The sequence below is a fragment of the Pan paniscus genome, chromosome 5, assembly GCF_029289425.2.
Source record: "Pan paniscus chromosome 5, NHGRI_mPanPan1-v2.0_pri, whole genome shotgun sequence".
NCBI classification, from domain to species: Eukaryota; Metazoa; Chordata; class Mammalia; order Primates; family Hominidae; genus Pan; species Pan paniscus.
In genome coordinates, this window is record NC_073254.2 from 172,439,095 (window position 1) to 172,459,589 (window position 20,495).

The 20,495-nt window shown below is 35.3% G+C and overlaps 1 protein-coding gene across 19 annotated transcripts in view; it reads right to left on the reverse strand.

The window, feature by feature from the left end:
- Positions 1-20,495, reverse strand: part of SYNE1 (spectrin repeat containing nuclear envelope protein 1) — a 519,329-nt gene that overhangs the window by 296,316 nt on the left and 202,518 nt on the right. For all 19 annotated transcript variants that reach the window (XM_055114235.2, XM_055114240.2, XM_034963099.3 and 16 more), the window contains 8 exons: positions 17,305-17,465; positions 15,161-15,311; positions 11,818-12,045; positions 11,449-11,547; positions 9,524-9,711; positions 9,012-9,135; positions 6,700-6,866; positions 875-1,028 (listed from right to left, as the gene is read on the reverse strand). In XM_055114235.2, the coding sequence (XP_054970210.2) occupies positions 875-1,028; positions 6,700-6,866; positions 9,012-9,135; positions 9,524-9,711; positions 11,449-11,547; positions 11,818-12,045; positions 15,161-15,311; positions 17,305-17,465 (1,272 nt within the window). The remainder of the gene's footprint in view (positions 1-874; positions 1,029-6,699; positions 6,867-9,011; positions 9,136-9,523; positions 9,712-11,448; positions 11,548-11,817; positions 12,046-15,160; positions 15,312-17,304; positions 17,466-20,495) is intronic.

Genomic DNA, 20,495 nt, shown 5'->3' on the forward strand with positions numbered 1-20,495 from the left:
TCTGACTAAGGAAAGTTCCTCCAGAAGAAATATAATCATCAACCAGGGAGGAATAACTCACAGGAAAGTCCCTTAAGGTCTGACATCTCACTTGGAAAGACTGTTAGCACAGGCTGCCATCTGTAATTCTGAGGTGTGCTACCTGAGAAACTTTTTCTGCATAATAAGACAGCCTTTGTTCACAGTGCATTTCCTCCCCTCACCCTCCCATAGCTTGTCCCTACTACCCTCCTGAAGCCCCAGCCCCTATTTCTTTCTGTATAACATAAAAACTTTAGTCATCTGGTTATTCTTAGAGTCTCATATTTTGTGGGACTCCCATACAATATGCACATAATAAATGTGTTAGCCATTTCTCCTGTTAATTGGTCTATTGTCAGTTTGTTTCATAGACTCAAATTATTTGAACGTTCAGAGAGCAGAGGAAAGATCTTTTCACCCCTCCACATGCATAATTTATAAATAAGGGAAATAAGCTTTAAATCATTTTAAAGCTGAATAGTAATTCAGAAAAACTATATCCTTAAAGTATTTGAATTCAGTATTAGTTTTCAGTTTTGAAATAAAACAAACTGGGAAGCTTAAAAATGGACATTCTTATCACTTTATCCTAGAAATCATTTGCTCCACTATGAAGAGAAAGTTTCTTAAGATGGTTGCCAATTTCATCTGAAGTGGCTTTATCTGCTTAATTTGTCTGCATAATTCATTGCCTTAACTCATACGCTCAATTATTAAAACATTTTCATATAAATAAAAAGTTAAATTCTCACCATTTAAACTTTTTAAAAATGTTGCATCTCTTTTTAATTCAAGAACTTTTTTATGAAGAAATTCTTCTTCAATCTTAAAAAAAAAAAAAAAAACACTTTACCTTATGCCGAGTAAGAGCTACATGATGGTCCATTATGCTAATCTCAGAGGTAGTTTGTAATTCACTGAGAAACAGCTTAATCCAGACAGAAAAGGAAAGCAGCAGCTCATCAAATTGCTGGTGTTCAGCAACCACAGACTGAAGAAAATTAATCCTATGTAGACAAAGTATTAAAGTTAAAATGTCCCATAAGTAAACAGAAAGGATTAATGATGTATTTTGGGAATTAAGCTTACCCAAGGGCAAAAGCAATGTTGTCACACATGAACACTCTATACCTCTTGATATTTTTTACTTCCCAAACCCTGCTTTACTCGCAATCTTCCCTGTCTCAGTGAACATTGCCACCATTCACCCTGATGGTCCTATGAGGCACTCTTCATCTCGTCCTTTCTTTACGAGTGCATCTAATCTACGGATACCCTCTCAGCATAACATATGTTCCAAAATTGAATGAAATTCCTGTAATTCTGATGCCTTAGTATATGTTATCAGTAATAATTATCATCATGTTCAATTGTTGTGTGCCACAGAAGTAACCAAAGTTTTTAATCGTGTCTTTAACTATGGCTAGCCTATGACTTTTGTCATCCATAGACAATTATTATTTTACTTTTATTCTTCTCAAAGAGTGGTTTACAGTCAGCTGCAATCCAAAATTTGCTTTTTCTTTAAGGAAATTCATGGAAAGGACTCTTGCAAGTATTCTAAAATACAGATTTCTGATAACTTTGGAGACTATACTATTGAACTAAGAAAAAACTTCCATGGCTAGATGCAGTGGCTCATGCCTGTAATCCCAACAATTTGAGAGGACAAGGCAGCTGGATCACTTGAAGTCAGGAGTTTGAGACCAGCCTGGCCAACACAGCAAAACTCCATTTCTACTAAAAATACAAAAATTATCCAGGTGTGCTGGTGCACACCTGTAATCCCAGCTACTTAGGAGGCTGAGGCATGAGAATTGCTTGAACCTAGGAGGTAGAGGTTCCAGTGAGCTGAGATCATGCCACTGCACTCCAGCCTGGGTGACAGAGTGAGACTCTGTCTCAAAAGAAAAAACTTCCAGGACTCTAATTAAAAATACATTCGTGAGATTTGCTAACCCAACATTAAGCAGAACAAGATTTAATTACATAGGACTGAACTAATAGAGGCCTGAAATACTTTTTTTAGTGGTGTTTTGTTTGAAACATTGCTGATTCTTTTTATGTTTTCCTTTCCAAAGTCAAGATAACTTTTTTTTTCTTTGAATTGTCTATAGCTTACAACAAATTGGGCAAACTACACTTCTGTGAGCAAAATTTGTAGTATATTTTTTCTCTCTACTTGATTTTTCCAGAAATTGGAAACTATTTGTGAGCATTCTTAATGTATGGTAATATAGTTATTTGTATAAGTTCAATATGTTTTGTCACAGGACACAATTGGAAACATTGGTTATTTTACCAAGGCTTTGACTGGAATGGCATATTTTCAGATATGATCAGACTGCTTTGAGGAATTCAGAAAAACTTTATAGAACCAATGAAAAGCCCTTGGGAAGATTGGCCTTATACTTTTCTATGTGATGCCTTTATAAAGTTCCTGACCTGTGGTAAGTCAAGAAAGTCACTTTCTGACAGGCCCAGGAATCTCAAGTTATATTAGGACCTTGAGAAGAAAGGAATTCACCCAATTCATATGGATTATCTGCAGGCACAGATAAACCTTTTGTTTGATTAACGTTGAGAGACTTTTGAAAGTCTAATCTGAGATTTCTTATGAAAAATGTAGCAGCAAAGCCAATTTTTAAAAAGCCTGTATGGCCAATCACTAATCTTGCTGCACTTTATATGCATAATTAGGCCAAGTATAATAAGACAAAAATTTATCTTGCAAATAAGTTGATCCTACTGTGATTTGTCTTTGGTAGAAATTGGGGGCTGAAGAGAGGAAAATTATGTTTTAAAAAAAACTACAGTATGTATGTTACTAGAACCTAACTTTGTTCATTGTTTTTGAGTTTTTATTATGTTCCCATAATTTGGATTGAATCCTGAATTGTTTCCTGGCCGCAAGTTTCCAAACTAAGGTTTTCCAAATCTTCCTTCCATTTTCCTTATTTTATTTATTTATTTATTTATTTATTTATTTATTTATTTATTTTTTGGAGATGGAGTTTCACTCTTGTTGCCCAGGCTGGAGTGCAATGGCATGATCTTGGCTCACTGCAATCTCTGCCTCCCAGATTCAAGAGATTCTCCTGCCTCAGCCTCCTGTGTAGCTGGGATTACAAGCACCTGCCACCACACCTGGCTAATTTTTGTATTATTCGTAGAGATGGAGTTTTACCACATTGGCCAGGCTGGTCTCAAACTCCTGACCTCAGGTGATCTGCCCACCTCAGCCTCCCTAAGTGCTGGGATTACAGGTGTGAGCCACCATGCTCAGCCAAAACTGCTTTTCTTAATGCCCCACAAACTGAAGCTAGGCAACTAAACTTTGGGAGAAATAACAGGAACTTGTAAGTAAACAACCTATGTGCCTGTTGATGTATTGACTTCTCAGAAAATTCACTCAACCATTCATCCGAACTGAACTACAATCCAGAAAAATCTGTTCAGATTGCTACTGCAATCTGAAGATGCTTCACAAACTCTAGAAAAACAAGTCTATAGACTACTCTAGATATTAAACTTTGTTTTTCTTCTGTTTCCTTAGAAATGTCTCTTATTAAAGATCTGTTTGCCTGCATCATATATAGAGGCCCAGCCCATTTTCAATGCCACTTTCTGGAATGGGACACAGCTATTTAACTGAACTGATCTATTCTCAGGACTAAGAGACTGACTAAAGAAGAAATGTGACAATATATTTCAGTTTGCTTTTTTTCTGTTTATCTTAATTTGCTTTTCCACTCCTTTGTCTATCTCTATGAAATAGCCTTTTTTTTTCTTTTTATTTTATTGAGACAAAGTATCACTCTGTTACCCAGGCTTCAGTGCAGTGCTGTGATCACAGCTCCTTGTAACTTCAAACTCCTGGGCTCAAGCAATCCTCCTGCTTCAGCTTTCTGAGCAGCTGAGACTACAGGTACATGCCACCATGCCTGGATACTTTTTTGAAAAAAATTTCTTGTAAAGATGGGGTCTTGCTATGTTGCCCAGGCTGGTCTTGAACTCCCAGCCTTGAGCAATCCCCTCACCTTGGCCTCCCAAAACTCTGGGATTATGGGCATGAGTCATCACACCCAATCTCTATCAAACAAACTTTAACACAAATCTCTTCAAAACTTTCCATTTAGCATTTCACATTAATATGTGAAATGTTTTTTAAGTTTCAAAATGGGAACTGAAGGAAATCAAAATATTTTACTCCAAAATATATTTCTTTGACAAATTCTGAAATGGCCCTGCAAAGCTGTCTTTTCGGGAATAAACTTGCTTCTGTAGATCTGTAGAGAATCTGCACTAATGCAGCTAGCCCTGCCTTTGTCCAGATCTAGGAAAGATGAACTGAGAGTCAAACACCATAAAGACCTGAAAAAGACCTTTACCATGTATTCTCTTTGAGGGCTATACCTGTGAGGTTTCATCTACATAACAAGACCAGCTTTGCTAGCCAAGCCTCTTCCTTTCTCCCTCCAATAACCTGTCTTAACATGAAAACCTGTTTTGGGCCATTTTCTGAGCTCACAATCTTTCTGTAACCTCAATATGGCATATATTCTGTATGTCAAATGTATGGAGTTTGGATCTCCATCCTGAAGGCTCCTGTGTATATACATTAAATAAATTTATATGCCTTTTCTATTAATCTCCCTCATGTCAGTGATTTTCTAACCTCTAGGGGGCCAAGGGCCTCAGCCCTATAATCCCCCCACTCCTCCCTCCCCCACAACACACACTATACACTGACTCTGCACTCTTCTCTCCATTTGCACTGCTCTCATCCTGTTCTAAACCTCTTCAGTTCTTGCCTGACCTTCAACAGCCTCCTAACTGGCTTCCTCCCTCCCACCTTTGCCTCCTTACAATATACTCTCTAGATAATAAGTAAACATGATTTCAAGTGAACAGGGCATTCCCTGTCCTTAAACACTAGGTGGTTTCCCATTGCACTTAAGAAGGCAGAACCCCAAACTCCTTACTGTGGTCTACAAGAAACCTCACATCATCCACTTCTCTGGTCTCATCTGACACAGCTCTGCCCCATGTTCCCACTGACTTCCTCTCTGTCTCCCAATAAAACCAACTCATTACTGCCTTAGAGCTTTTGCCATTTTTGCTCCCTTTGCCTGTGTGGGTCTGTTTCCTGCACAGCCCACAGATCTTAATCTGATGTCATCTCCCCAGAGAGGTCTTGCTTGACCACCATTCTAAAGATACACCATCCTGCAGTCCCTGCCATGCTACCCTGTTTTGTTGTCTTCATAATACTGAACATTGCCTGAAATCGTCTTGTTTGTTCACTGGTTTAGTTATATATTTATTTTCCGCCCAGCTCCTTCCTCCCCTCTCTCCACACCATGGACCTGCCTTGCTTACTGCTGTATCCTCGGCACCTAAAAAGGTGCCTGGGATATCATCAGGGACCAATCAATGCATGTGTAATAAATGAATTAGTTAATAAATAATAGGTGATTGGAGATCAGAATCCAAACATATTAAAAATAATCCCTTAATCAAAACTAGTATTTGTTAAAATGGTTTGTATCCAAAGTTCAACTTTTAAATCAGCTTTCACATTTTCATACTTATAAAATCTTCTACACATTATCCTTATATGCATACATTATATTTTCAATGCCTTCACACATTGGTATCACTTTAAAAGTCCCTTACTTTCCCTCTAAGGGATAGGCAAAGGGCAGCTACTGCTTTGTTTTACAGAAAATTGCTCACCTTTCAAGAGGTGGCATCAAATCTTTCCGTAAATTTCTGAACCCATTCAAATGTCCCTTTTTTTGATCCTATAATACTTCGTGTTCACCCCTCATTATTCCCACACTAATGTGTAAATTATTTGGGGTTAGGTTTTGTTTATTTTTATGGCTTTTGGTGTCTGATATGGTACCTTGTACTCAGCAGGCACCTGATATATATTTGTTGATTGATTGAATACAGGAATAAATAAATAATAGAATAAATATAAGCTCCATGAAAGCAAAGGATGAAACTCTTTATTGCTGCTATTTCCAGCACACAGAAGAGTATGCTACTCATTGTGGAAACTCAATAAATATTTGCTGAATGAATGAATTTTTTAAATGGTCAGAAAGGTTAAATGCCTAAGATCACATGGGTGATCAATATCAATTTAAAGAGAAAAGTTGTTTTCTGGTATATTGGAAAGGTATAGATGCCAATTGTTAATCACCTAGTTAATTAAGATTTAATCCATTTTTGCCTCCATTTATCAATAATCTCCCTTGCTCTCTCCAAAAGATCTATATTAAAATGAAATGGACTAGCATATGTGTATAAAATGCCTCTGGTTGAGAAATGTCATGTGAGATAAAATTTTAGGTACCATTTTTTTCCTATACAAAAACAGCTTAAGCAATAAATAATACATACATTAGCAATCCTACTCTCTTTAATCTATTTCAACTGGTTTAATAACTTGCCCTTATTTTAAGACTAAATTGTGTATTGGGATTCATCAGAAATGCTCAGTTTTGTGGACCTTGATTTTCAAAATAAAAGTTTTCTTCCCTTCTGTAGTTATCAGGTGAGTAGTTGAGTTAAATAAAAGTAAACAAAACTATGCTTTCTTAATTTATATGCTCATCATTTAAAAACAAATGAACAATATTAGAAGATTTATCTTTTAGAACCAACCTTTTGTTAATGATCTGTGGTAAATCTCTCCATCTCTCATCCAACTGCTCCAAATGTAGTTTCATCATTTTCACATCATCTTTGGAGGCTACTGAGAACAATGATTCCTTCAATTGCAAAAGTTTGCTATAGAATGAGGCCTGGGATACAACTTCATTTTGCAGTGCCTGAAAAATACAAGACATTACGGATCTCATCCTAACAGGACTGAAAAGTAAGGACCATGCGGCACAGGCGGCTGTTGTCCAAAGGATTCGCATTCTTGCAAAATGCAAGTAATTCGGGCCAGGCTGAAGAGAGTTTTTATTACTTGATTTAGAAATGGATCCACTTAACCTTTTAAAGGAATTTGGTTCATCCACTTAACCTTTAGTGGAATTTGGTTCCATTCCATTAAAGGTTAAGTGGATCCATTTCTAAATCAAGTAATAAAATGCGACTAAAACCTGAATAAGTTTTCTGGAGTCTGAGTTCTAAGTTAGGCAAATCTAGAAGCTGTAGAATTTCTTTCACGATGAAGAGACTGAGTAGGCAAAGAGAATCAAAGAAAAACTATTGCCGGAGAGACTCAGTGCACAGCTAACAATAAGAGAGATGCAATTCTAGCCTAGGACATGTTCTGCCTTTCTATTTAGAGTCTAGATTAGGCCAAACTGGAGAACTTAAGGGCTCTTCATTTTACTTTTAAGCAACAGAACTCCTTCATTTTAAAAATGTAATCAGTCAACGAATCTCTTAAGTGCTGTGAGGTGCATAAAAGTTGTGGCTCTTACCTAACAAAAGATAAAATATAAACACTCCAATAGATAGGTAATAATAATAAAAAAAAATTAAGTGAAATGATAGGTATGGCACAGCAGATAGTAAATAGATACTTGTCAAAATGCTCTCCTTCCCTTCCTAGTGAGGCCACATAGGTGATACAAGCAAGATTGCTAAAGGGATTAGAGGAAGGAGTACACAGCCTGTGGATGACAGGTGAGATCATAAAGCAGAACTGCGACTTATGCTGGGTACAAAGGAAAGAAACAGCGCAGGGTGCAGAGCCAGGAGGTAGGAATGCACAAGTCAGGTCCAGCCCACGAGGTGAGGCTGCCTTACTGACGCAATGTCAGGATGCAGGAGTAACAGAGTCTGCAGTCCTCTCAGTCATATGGCACTTAGTTTCCACGTGGAGATGGGCAGCAACAGTTTTACATGCCCATGTAGCCTTGAGTCAGTGTCTTCATTTATAAGGAAAAGAACTGTGAAGTCCCTCCCCTCTGGGAATACCCCACATGTATTTGCAAGAAGACAGGAACCAGATTGTAGATCAGGATTGCCCTTTATGGTCAGGGCAGGAAACAGTCACTACAGGTTTCTGAGAAGAGACTTTGTGGAAGATGAGTGCAGACACCAGTGTTTAATAAACCAGAAAGCCAGGAGAACCAGAAGAATGGAGTACCCCCCAAGTCAAGGAAGGAGAACATTTAAAGGTGGAGCCACAGATTCCGATGCTATAGACACTGGTGACAGAGTTTTCAGAGAAGCGATTACAAAAGGCAAAAGAACGTAGCTTCCTCTTAAACGTCTTATAAAAGTTGATGGAAGAAAGTTGGAGTATAAATCTGTAATACAATAAATCTCTTTTGAGAAGCAATTTTGACTGTTGAATTTTCCAGCATAGACAGTATCATTTAAGGCAAGTTATTAATCTCTAGAAATCAGTAACATTGCCTTTAGCTTCAATTATACTCAAAGATTTTCTTTCTTTAAGTTTAAAAAATTGGCTTCTTCAAGTATGAAATAAACTTTGTCTTTCTACCTATTACCTACATTTGTGCTCATTCATTTTTTTCTGTCTTCCATGAGAACAATCATTACTGTGACTTCTTTCTACATTCTATTACTTATTTCTTTAAAAGAACACCCTTTATTGCCCAAACATCATATAATTACAAAAGTAGAGAGATTATACCTATTTCCAGCCTCAGAAATTATGAACTGATAGCCAACCTCTTTCATCTATATTCCTACCCATCCTTTCCTCAACTCCTTTGCCAAATCATGTCATTCAGATGCCGGGCATTACATTACAGGATTTTCTAACACATCATGGAAATTGATCATCACAAAGTTCTCATTGTTAGTTTCTCTCCCTTTCAGGTCATGGTTGCTTTCTTCTTTTCGGAACACCCTGATGTCAAATGATGCTTCAGGAATCACAAAACCAAAGCAAGAAGGGAGGTACAAGTTTATTTTATTATTTTAAATAATGTAACTGTAACAAAAAGCATTTTATTTTTTCCATCCTCACACTTCCTTGAACTTGCCTGTATTAACTGAAGTTCACCTTCCACTTTGACTCTGTCTGCAGAAATGTCCATTTCTGGGGAATTGGCTATAGCTTCACCCCGCTCTAACCAGGTCAAAAAGGATGATAGTTCTTTCTCTAGCCTAAAGGAAGCAGAGAGCAGAAACGAATTTATTGAAAATTATCATGCTAGCAGATTAAACCTTTCTGAAGTTGGAGGGTCCAACACAAACCATAGTAAATACAGCCTCAGTTATCTCAGTCTTAGATATGCCAGCACAAAAATCACTCCTTTTATTTTCATTTATGTCTCTGCACTCACGTTTATATTGGATAATATGTAAAGACCCATATACATCCTCTCCACTCTCGGGAATCTTTGCCTTATAACAAAGATCAAGAGTTTCCTACAGTAGACCCACAAGTTCACATCTTTTGCATCTGGGATAACTACTCCCCATCACTTTAAGAACTGCTAATCCAGAATTTCCTATTTAGTAGTGCAGCAACTCAAGGAAAAGTGCTGCTCACCTCTGCCAGTGGGCCAGCAGATTCTCCAGCGCCGTCTGTCTCTCCTTCGCCCTCCTTAGGATGTCCTCGTATTGCTGCTGTAGAGCCGCAGCCTCCTGAACACAGGAATCTCTGTTCACAACCTTCCTGGCACTGGCTGAGAAGGCAGTGATCGCGCTGCTCAGTGACTCCAGGGCCTGGCAGAGATCCTAAGAAGAGTGCGAGAAGAATGCAATGAAAGCACGGGAGCCAACGAGGCCTGCGTTTTTCTTTGACACCCATCATCGCAAAATATTTTCCCTCAGTCATAATAAACAGGAATAGTACTAAGAATGGGTACAAATATACAGTTTGATAGAAGAAATGAGACTTAGTGTTCAATAGATTAGTAGGGGGACTATAGGTTACAATAATCTATCCTATATTTCAAAATAGCTAGAAAATAGTTTGAATGTTTCTTGAATAAATAAAACACAAATATTTTAGGTGATGAAGGTCCCAATTCCACTGATTTTACTTTTACAAATTATATGAATATATTAAATTATCACATGTGCACCCCCAAAAACAAATGAGTTATATCTATTTTAAAAGGTCTGTGCCCATGATTTGCAGCAAGACATAGTGAAAATGAGAAGAAAGTGACTTCATAAATACAGAAATCAAAAACGAAAATGGAGACACTTCTTCAAATAAGAATGCACTGCTATTTATCTAAAAACTTTTAACTTTCCCTTAACAATTTAGGTAACTTGTGAAGATTATTAGTCATTTTATGCTAAATATGTATTTAAAAACCCTATTCTTAACTTACAAAACCCACATGTAACATGCTATAATCGCTCCAAAAAATACATACAAAAAGAATTATGGCTGAAGAAGCTACTGTCTATCTCAATAGTAGTAGTAGTAATAATAATAATAATAATAATAATAATAATAATAATAATAATGACACAGTGCCTCAGAATGTGGCAGGCCCTGCATTACCTGCTTCCCATGTATTGACTCTTTCCATCTTCCTGAGAACCCTAAGAGGTATGTTCTTTCATTACCTTCATTTTACAGATTAGAAAATCAAGACACAGAAAAACAACTTGCTTTAGGAAATCTAAATATCAGAAAAGTAGAATATTAGCCTCTCTGGTCCTCCATTATTAACTTAGTTGTCTATAAAAATAATTTCATCACACTGAATTCTCCTACTTTTCCTCATTTTTTGTATTAAGAAATTACGAATAAGTAACACAAAAGTGTATTCTCATTATCAATATTTAAACAATAGAAATCTCACTCCCTCTTCCAGATGTGCCTTTGTCAATGGCTTGTTTTCTATTACATACACCTTTATAAATGCTCGTGCACACATGAATGTGCAATAGGAATCATATTTGTATTTTTGTTTATTAATTAACATATGGTAGTATTTCTTTGTGCATAATTCTCCCCCTTTGTTCCTCCCCCTAAATTCTGCCAGAGCCATCTGTCTGTAGCCTTGCAGAAGATTCGCAATGATGAGAAAAACCAATCATTGGAAACAGATCAGTGAGGATATATTCCTTAAACAACTGAGTACAGTGGGTTAAAATATGAAGACAGCTATACACATATATTTTTCCTTGCACATATACTTTTTTATAATGCTGGCAAGAGGTAACAGGGTTTGTTAAAGCTAAGCTCTAAAAATGTTACTCATTCTAATTAAAAGAGAGAAATATATTTGAAATGAATACTCCTTTAATATACATCTTTAATGAAAATTTATTCACATCCTTACATGTCTTGGATTATATAAAGTGAATACATTAGATCTATATAATTACTCAACTAATATAAACATTTTTCCAATTTCAACTCTCTTAAAAAGTTTATTGTATTTTCTTTTCAAGTGGGAATTATCAAATTTTAAGTTGGTAAATAGTAGAAATGTTGAAGCATACTCTTACCATATGTTCTTGAAGAACTTTGTATGTTTCTGTAGCTGAAGAACATATTTTAATTGGAACAGCAAGTTTATCTTCAAATTCAGACACAGATTGCTGGATCTAAAACATTGGTGCAATATAAAAATAACAGTGGGAAAGATACATAGCAAGACAAAAAAAAAGTTACTGAGAAAATGGCATACCTACCTTTTATGGATAACTTTTAATGTAATTATAAAATGCATTCTTTAAACATCTAAAATCAACATGTCCCATTATTTCACAAATTATGTCTTTCTCTTATTCCACTATTTGTAAAGTATTTATTGCATTTACCCACAAATACAATGTGAAATATGTAAACTTAAGTATAGGTGGATCAATTCTTACCTTTCTAAGGTTCTCTTCAAACTTTTGCTGCTGAGATAAATGTCCCAGGATTGTTCCTTCCAGACACTGTGCATGCTCTCGAAGCTCTTCCCAGTATCTTCTTATTTGTGTCAACTTGGCTTTAATTCGAGCAGATTCTCCAGTGGTAACAAATTGAGCAAAAGACTGGGCTTCTTCTTCTAATCCTACAATGCTGCTGAGCTTACTTTCTATTTCCTGAATTGTGACCTAATAGTTAAAACAAGAAAAATGACAACGTAGGCTGAGCAAGCTTGCCTTCCTGAAATGATACAATTATCTGCAAAGAGGGAATATTTTCTTAACTGATATTTGAAGACTTGGATGGTTAGAGCGCAGCTGTGAGCAAACACCATGTGTTTGGGGAGATGAGATATGCCAAAAATGTCTGCAAAATACAGTGATGGGTTGGGGGGTGCTTGCTGGATAGAGCATACGGAGAAATAGCTACTCTTGCTTGCAGTGAAGTAAGCAAGGAGATGTCCCTGGGACACTTACAGTATCTCTGAAGGTACAGAGAATTATGTTTACGTTATGAATTAGGCGTTTTAATTAACTGAGCTGGGGAAGCATTGTGTTTCAGTAACTCATTAGAATGCTAAATATTGACATTCACTTATTTTTCTAAAATTCAGTTGAGTATTTTATATGTTACTAAAAGGTTTAATAACTGCACACCTACCTAAAAGCAGTTTTCCTTTTTCAAACTTATCATCTATTCTTGATGCCAGTGGTTTCCAAAGCTAGAATGCACTAGGACCATCTGGTCCCTATTCTCCAGGATTCAGACTTACTAAGTCTAAGGTGGGGCTCAAGAATTTTCATTTCTAACAAATCTCCAGCTGATGCTGAGGCTGCTGATCCAGGGACCTCATTGCTATGTACTTGACAGAGAAAAGCCCACATACTGTCATTTCAATTTATTTCAATTGAGGGAAGAAAGGACATTTTACATGTTAACCAACATCTGAAAAATACTGATAACTATTAAGGAAGTGTGTGCATGTGCACATGTGTTTATGTGTGTCTGTGGAGTGTCTCTCACAAACATAGAAGCTTGTTTGTATATAAGAAGATGAAAATTATTTCTCTGAGAAAAAGGGCCAAATTATTCAATCAAAATACATCAAAAATTCAGCCAAGTCTCTGTTTCAGATTATTTAAATGGAAAATACTATTACCCTAGGAAAAAAATAAAGTTTTGACTTCTGTCTAGATGAGACACCATAGTCAGAAATAATTTCTGCCTAGTTGAGGCAATCAGAAATAATTTACATAAATGTCGGATATGCATCACTTATTTTTATTTTTCATATGAATGAATGAAGTGGTATATCTCATCAATACTTGTTATTTGAGCGTTTATACAGGCTTCCTTTGTTTTGCTGTTTTTTAAGATTATATTTTTTAGAAAAATTAATCATAAATTCAAAAAATATAGGTTGTCTACAAAGCACTAATAATTGTTCTAGTTGCTTGTAACACATCGGTGAAACAAACTTAGTTAAGAACCAAGCTCTTAGTTATTAGAGTAATACTTGCCATCAACAAATTCATATATACGAATCACTCAATCATATTGTTGGATTGTAGTAAAAATAAATCCATCCAAGAGAAGAAGATGGAAGACGAACCCAGCATATGTTCTATCATTTATCACCCAGCATATGTTCTATCATTTATCAATTATAAGTTAGGAATAAGAAATCAGTCATTTGAAATGGCATGTAATAATGAACAAAAGTGGGCTTAGTGTATTTATCTTCCAACAAGGCAGATGCTTCATTACTTTTAATCCTAAGATCGTTTTAAAGGAAAAATATTACAAGTGTTACTATATTTTAAACCTTTTCTATAATGTAGTCTTATGTTTGGAAATAAAACGTGAACCTAATAGACCAATTTCCATAGGACAGTGTATTCCACTGTAACTTTGCTTATTTCTAGCAAATATCTTTTTCCTGGTATTCATATTCACTTACATATTTTAGATAGTTTTAAAAATGCCTTATTGGACGTATTGAAATGTATTTCTAGTCTGATAAAATAAAAATAGACAATTGAATATATATTTTAAGAAACCATGTAATCTTTTTTTCTGGAGAATAACAATGAGATGACATTAGATAGTTGATATATTCCAGAAGCTCTGGAATAAGGGTGGAAATAATAGTAAATGAATTATAGAAAAAATAAATACGTTGAAAAATGTGTGTTAATTTTCAAAAGGGGACATTTTTGAGACAAAACTATTTAAATGTGCTATTCTTTTTTCTTAGAATTTAGTGAAAATGATTAAAGACAACTTTTAAAAACAATTTTAACAATTAAAAATATTTAATGAATATTCTTCCATGGCCTCACATCTATTTTTCCTGGTATACCAAAGAAGACATAGCAGACTGTGTATATGAAACTCCATGTATGCTTGATTGCAGAAGATGTGTGAGAAGCAAGGCTGATCTGCACAGCGGGTAATCTTATCTGAGCAACATTGCACCCTCCCACCCTCCACATGGTAATGACTTGTTCTGAGCCACAGTGTGAAATGTTCCCTCACCTTGGTATTTATTTTACTATATTTAATTGAATGAAATAGCAGAGGGTTTTCCCATTCCAAAAAAAAAAAAAAAGCTGAGGTAGAAAAAGTGGCTGAATTTTGAAAATGTGTGGTATAAAATTGTATAAAAGAAAGAGAAATAAACACTCCAAGCCCCCGTAAGCCCATTTTTCTTCTTGAACTGTCTGAATGAAGTGGCCAATGATAGTCTATCCACCTGGTCATTTTAGAGCTGGGAGAGCTAAGGAATCAGAGGACCTCTGTCCATGCTCCAAGGTCATAAATGAAAACATCATAACCATAGAGTAGAACTGCTTCACTTAAGAAAGATGCTTTTCAAACTCCTCCTTGTGATTGGTGTGGGTAAGTACCACTAATACTTGAACTAGACATTGGGAATGGGATTTTAGAGTTGTACAGGATGAATACATTTCATGTTGTATAATGAACCGGCAGAGCATTCTATTGAGGTTAATTCAAAATCAAGGAAAAGAATTAATGTAACCATAAAAATATTTTAATGATATTTCACACAATATTAACTTTGAATGCACAAGTCAGACAATGTGAATACATAATTCCAACTATAAATGTTGCCCAGTATTAATCCAGACCTCTTAGCTTGATAAAATGTATGAATTTAATTTTAATAGTCACATTGCAATGAAAGTCTTGTCCTGGGACCGAACAGCATTTGATGAAATGTAAGAAAGTAGTTCCTAAAAGCTAGACATGGATTATAAATATAACATGTGAGCAGGTCACCTTAATTTGGCTGATTTGCATGTCCATGGCAGATGACGAAGTTTCCAAGGCATTGAGTTCTTTTTCTTTCTCAGTTATCCAGACGGACAGAGTCTCAAAATTACTGCCAAAATGATCCCACTTGGTTTTCACCATTTCCATGGTTTTAATACTAAAATTAACCAAATTAAGTAAATAAAACTCAGTATTTTAATAGAGAACAACAACACATTTTCCTTGAAATCACCAGGTGAAGAGATAATGAAGACATATGTGACCATTTCAAAGTTGAAACTATTCACGCTAAAAAAAAAATTGCACAGTTGTTCTGAGTAGTTTATCAGGTTTTCCTATCTTCTCTGAGAATGAACATTTAATGAGGCAGTATCTACACTTTGAGTGAAACTGCACTTTGAACAAAATATTGCTGGGTCCAAAGGGGTTTGAATCCAGGTAGAATCTAATTAAACTCTGCATGTGACCAGTTGCTGCCAGGACTTATTTTTATAAACTATGCCAGAAAAGATTTCAGTGTACACAGCTTTTCAATAGTCCTATTTCCAAAGAAATGTTCTTCTTACACTTAAAGGAGAGACACTGCAGTGATGCTTTCTATAGAAATACCTTTATAAACTGCATCTTATCAATCAAGACAGAGCTCGTGATCTCAATCCCATGCTGCCGGGCAAGAACTGTTTCTATTATTAGAGCTAATCCTGCGATGTATAATCTTTGTGACTTCAGCCATTTTCATAAATGTCTTATGGTCCTGATTCCAAAAGACATTTATAAATTATTGTACATGAGCACCCTAACTACTTTTAGACAACTTAGGTTTTATTTGTAACAAATCTAGTGAACAGAATTTCAACTATAGATTTCTAATTTGTATTAGCTATGCATGTATAACCAGGTGACTATGGCTTTCAGTTTAGAAAAAGACTAAGAAACTAACAGTATATAATTGAACTGGTAAGTCCTTGGGTTAAAAAAAAAAAAGTGAAAGAATGTCCCTGTTTACCAAAAGGCACTTGAAGACATCAAGAAAAATACAGTGGCATCATTGATTGTCAAATTAAATAATATTGCAGTCTCAAATTTATACCCTGAATGTGCCTAATGCTGTCAGCAGTACAGGTAATGCAAGCTGTGTTATATTGCAACTTTTTAAATTAAATAAAGGTTAAAATGGCTATTCTTAATAGAAGTACATTCCTTTCTAATAAACTCTGTTTTACTATTTCCATAACTTGATAGAGAATATTTAATGTAATATAAAGTCCTCAAAATTTCAAGTCATAATTTGTTTTAAATAAAATATGTATCAAATTTTAAAGTTTAGGCAAATGTAAAATGCTAATTTTAAGCTGTTAATAGTATTAAAAACACATTTTACATTTTAAAACCCACCTTAGAAATGATGGCCTGTCCCTTAATAATAATATGCTCTTATGTATCATTGATTTGCCACTAAATTATGTTAAAAATAGAAATGTTTAGCCATATTGTTTTGAATAATATTGGCTGTATCCTCATATGTTTTTCCCCTCCAAACTTTTTTGTATATATTGGGTATATAACAGGATATCAATAGGCCAAGCAGTTATTTTTTTTTCAGATAAACAAACATTAAAAGTTTTAAAATAAAATATTTTAAAGTTAATTTCCGGAAAAAGCATATTAGTCAGGATAACTTGAATACCGAGGCACTGTAAACAAGCTCCAGGAGCTTCTTCAGGTTGGAGATATATGGTCTATGTGATGTGTATTTAGGCCTGGAATCTACACTAACAAAATATCTCCTTTTCGCTCTAAATGGTGACAGCAGAATAATATAGTAAAAAAATTATTTTAAATATTAGTTCTTTTTCAAGATTCCCTCTACAATGTACAAAGGCCACAGAATAGAATAGATATGGCGTTCTCATGAACATGATCAGTTTAAGATGCAAAACCCACATCCTTTATATTTTTTGGGCTCTGTTATAGATATTGGTTTCTGTATTAGCGATACTTTCTTTTGAACTGTGAGTTGTTTCCTCAAAACATGCTGAAATACACAGACACTTTGAGATTTTAAAAGAGTGTTTTGAATACAAGGTACAGGAAAGATTGTATGAAACTTTATCTCAGAGAAGAAAGTTTAGGACTTGTCAATCACATACTCTTCTTCAAGCGTGTCTTCTAATTTTTTGACTTGTTCTTTGATTGACTTGGCCTGCTGTTGAAGCAGCTGCTTATTTTGGGGCCCAAGCGGTATCTCTGAAGCTTCCTTTACAAGGTTCTCAGCCTGGACTGCAATACTTTCTGTCCGTTTAGAAAACTCCTAGAAAAAATATTATGATCATTAGGTAGGCACTTTATATTATTTATCTCTGCCCTCAAATAAAGTGCACATATTGCATACAGAACAGATGGGTGAATGAAGACATAGAGTCATACATGTATGGATCTTACATTGTTCTTAACAATAAATCTGACTTATTTCCATATGGCCAAAATAGACACTTTGCTAACAGTTTTTTATTTTATTTCATTTTTTTTGAGATAGGGTCTTGCTCTTTTGCCCATGCTGGAATGCAGTGGTGCAATCATGGCTCACTGCAGCTTCCAACTCCTGGGCTTATATGATTTTCCTACCTCAACCTCCTGAGTAGCTGGGACCACAGGCAGGCACTGCCACACCTGGCTAATTTTCTGATTTTTGTAGAGATGAGGTCTCACTATGTTGCCCAGGCTGATCTTGAACTCCTGGGCTCAAGTGATCCTCCAGTCTTGACCTCCCAAAATGCTAGGATCACAGGCAGGTGCCACCATGCCTGGCTAACTTTTTAATTTTCTATACACAACCAGCTATTTACCTTCATAGTTTTCCAATAATACTCACAAAAATTGTTTCTCCTTTGATTCCTGGTTTTGTCTCATTGTTTAGAATTCTTAGATCCATTATAATAATTAATTTATTCACAAATATGTTTACTTATTACAGGCCAGTTCACGAAATCAATAGTGATTGATCATAGACATAATAGATTTCTAGGCCAATGAATAGAAACATTTATTTCTTTAATGTAATATCTTAGTCAAAAGAGACTATCAGTGATCTTTGGCCAGGCATGATGGCTCATGCCTTTAACTCCAGCATTTTGGGAGGCTGAGGCAGGAGGATCACTTGAGGCCAGGAGTTTGAGACTAGCCTTGGCAAAATGGCAAGACCTCTAACTCCAGGGAAACAAAAAAAGTGACCAGGCATGATGGTGCATGCCTGTAGTCCTGGCTACTCAGGAGGCTGAGGTGAGAGGAGATAGAGGCTGCAGTGAGCAGGCATAATGGTGCCACTACATTCCAGCCCAGGCAACAGAGCAAGAATTTGTCTCAAAAAAAAAAGAGAGAGAGAGAAGTAATCAAGCCATTTTGTTAACTAGTTCTCTGAAAAGAGCTATAATCTAATCTTAGTGCTGTTAAATCTTGTTTATTACATACACATGTATCACATGATGGAAAGAGAATTTAAGTTTTGAACCAGTCAAGCCTGGGCTAGAATCCAGGATCACTAGTTGTTTGACTTTGGTGAATTATTTTCAGGCTCTTTCATGTAAAATGCCAATGATAATGCTTTTCTTAGAAGGTTACTGTTAGCATTCTATTAGCAATCTTACTTTTAAAGTGCCTAACACTCTGGGAGATACTGATTATTGTTTTTTATGTCTCTCATACAAACTTGAGGACAAAATGATTTATTAAGCCAATATACTTATTTTCAACTATTTTAAAATATTGAAAATACTTATTTTCAACATTTTAAAATAGTTGAAAATACTTATTTTCAATATTTTAAAATAGTTGAAAATACTTATTTTCAATTATTTTAAAATATTGAAAATACTTATTTTCAATATTTTAAAATAGTTGAAAATACTTATTTTCAACTATTTTAATTGAAAAGTTGATTTAGTATGTATGTGGCTGGTAAATATTAGATGTTACCTGAATTTTGTCAAGTAATTATATTGAATGCTGAATTAGAAAAGGTAAACCCAGTAATAACCTAAGTGAAGAAAATGTACTTGGTATCTCACTTCTTCTCATGTAAGAGAATCTCACAGGAGGTTTAAATTTTGATCAGCTCCCTTCTCCTAAATGAATAATGTAGAAATATAAGTATTTTTCCAAAGTCAGCTTTTCAGTAAGAGCATCTCCTAGAACATAGTACCATATAAGATAGAGTTACTAAATAATACTATTATATCTTCACGTTTAAAAGACTTAATGTTCTCATAGAAATATCACGAGTTTGGCCAACAAATATCAGTGTTGGCCGAGATTGTGCCACTGCACTCCAGCCTAGGTGACAGAGTGAGACTCTGTCTCAAAAAAGAAGAAGAAAAAAGTCAATGTTACTTCAGAGAACTACATTGCAATTTAAGAGAATAAAAATGAATAAGTACAGCTTCCTTATGGCATAGAGATTTATAGTACACTAAAATATGGTAGTTGCTAATGTCACAACATTAAATTCTTTGGATAAAAGCACCCACTGTTACTATATCTGACAGTCATTGTAGATTCAATTGTGGAGATTACAAATCACCACATGATCTCTTAGAATCCCATGAATATAATCAGAAGTGAAAAATAAAGTGTTTTATTTTTTTCTGCTAGTGTTTCTCAGAACCCAGGAAAAACATGGAAAAAGTAATGTTTGAAAATGCTTATATACATTCAATTTTAGAGCTTTTTATGTGAGCTATGTATGGAAAAAGCATAATGCAGAGAAATCGAAAGAGCAGAATGATGGAGATAAAAAAACAAAATTAAACAAAAACAGAATAACATTGTAAGGCCTTATCTCTAACTTCTTAGAAAACATATGAGTGGCAGGCAGCAGGATGCATCAGGTAAAAATTGACTCACATTAGATTGATCTGGGATGAAACCTAGGCTCTGACCTTCACTAGCTGAGTGACCTTTGGCCACATCTCTCTGAATTTTCCTTTCTTCATCACTAAAGCCATACCTTATTTTCAAGATTAAACATGATATTGCTATGAACCCTCTATCACACACACCAGTACACAGAGGACACTCAAGTCCCTTAGCATAACCATTCCTTAGCACAACTACTCAAGGGCTATCAACTTGAATAAAGGTTTGTAATAACAAAGCAAAGTGAGCAAAGAACTACAGGAGAACAATGATTCTAGATTGGCAGTGAGCATAGGCAATTAGTAAAATGGTTCTGTTTTTTGAATGAAAAAATAACGTAGTGACTAAAGATGTGGGCTCTGGAAAAGGACCTTTTGGATTGAAATCCCAACCTCACCATTTAGTGATCCGCAGATCTTGAGTGAGTTCA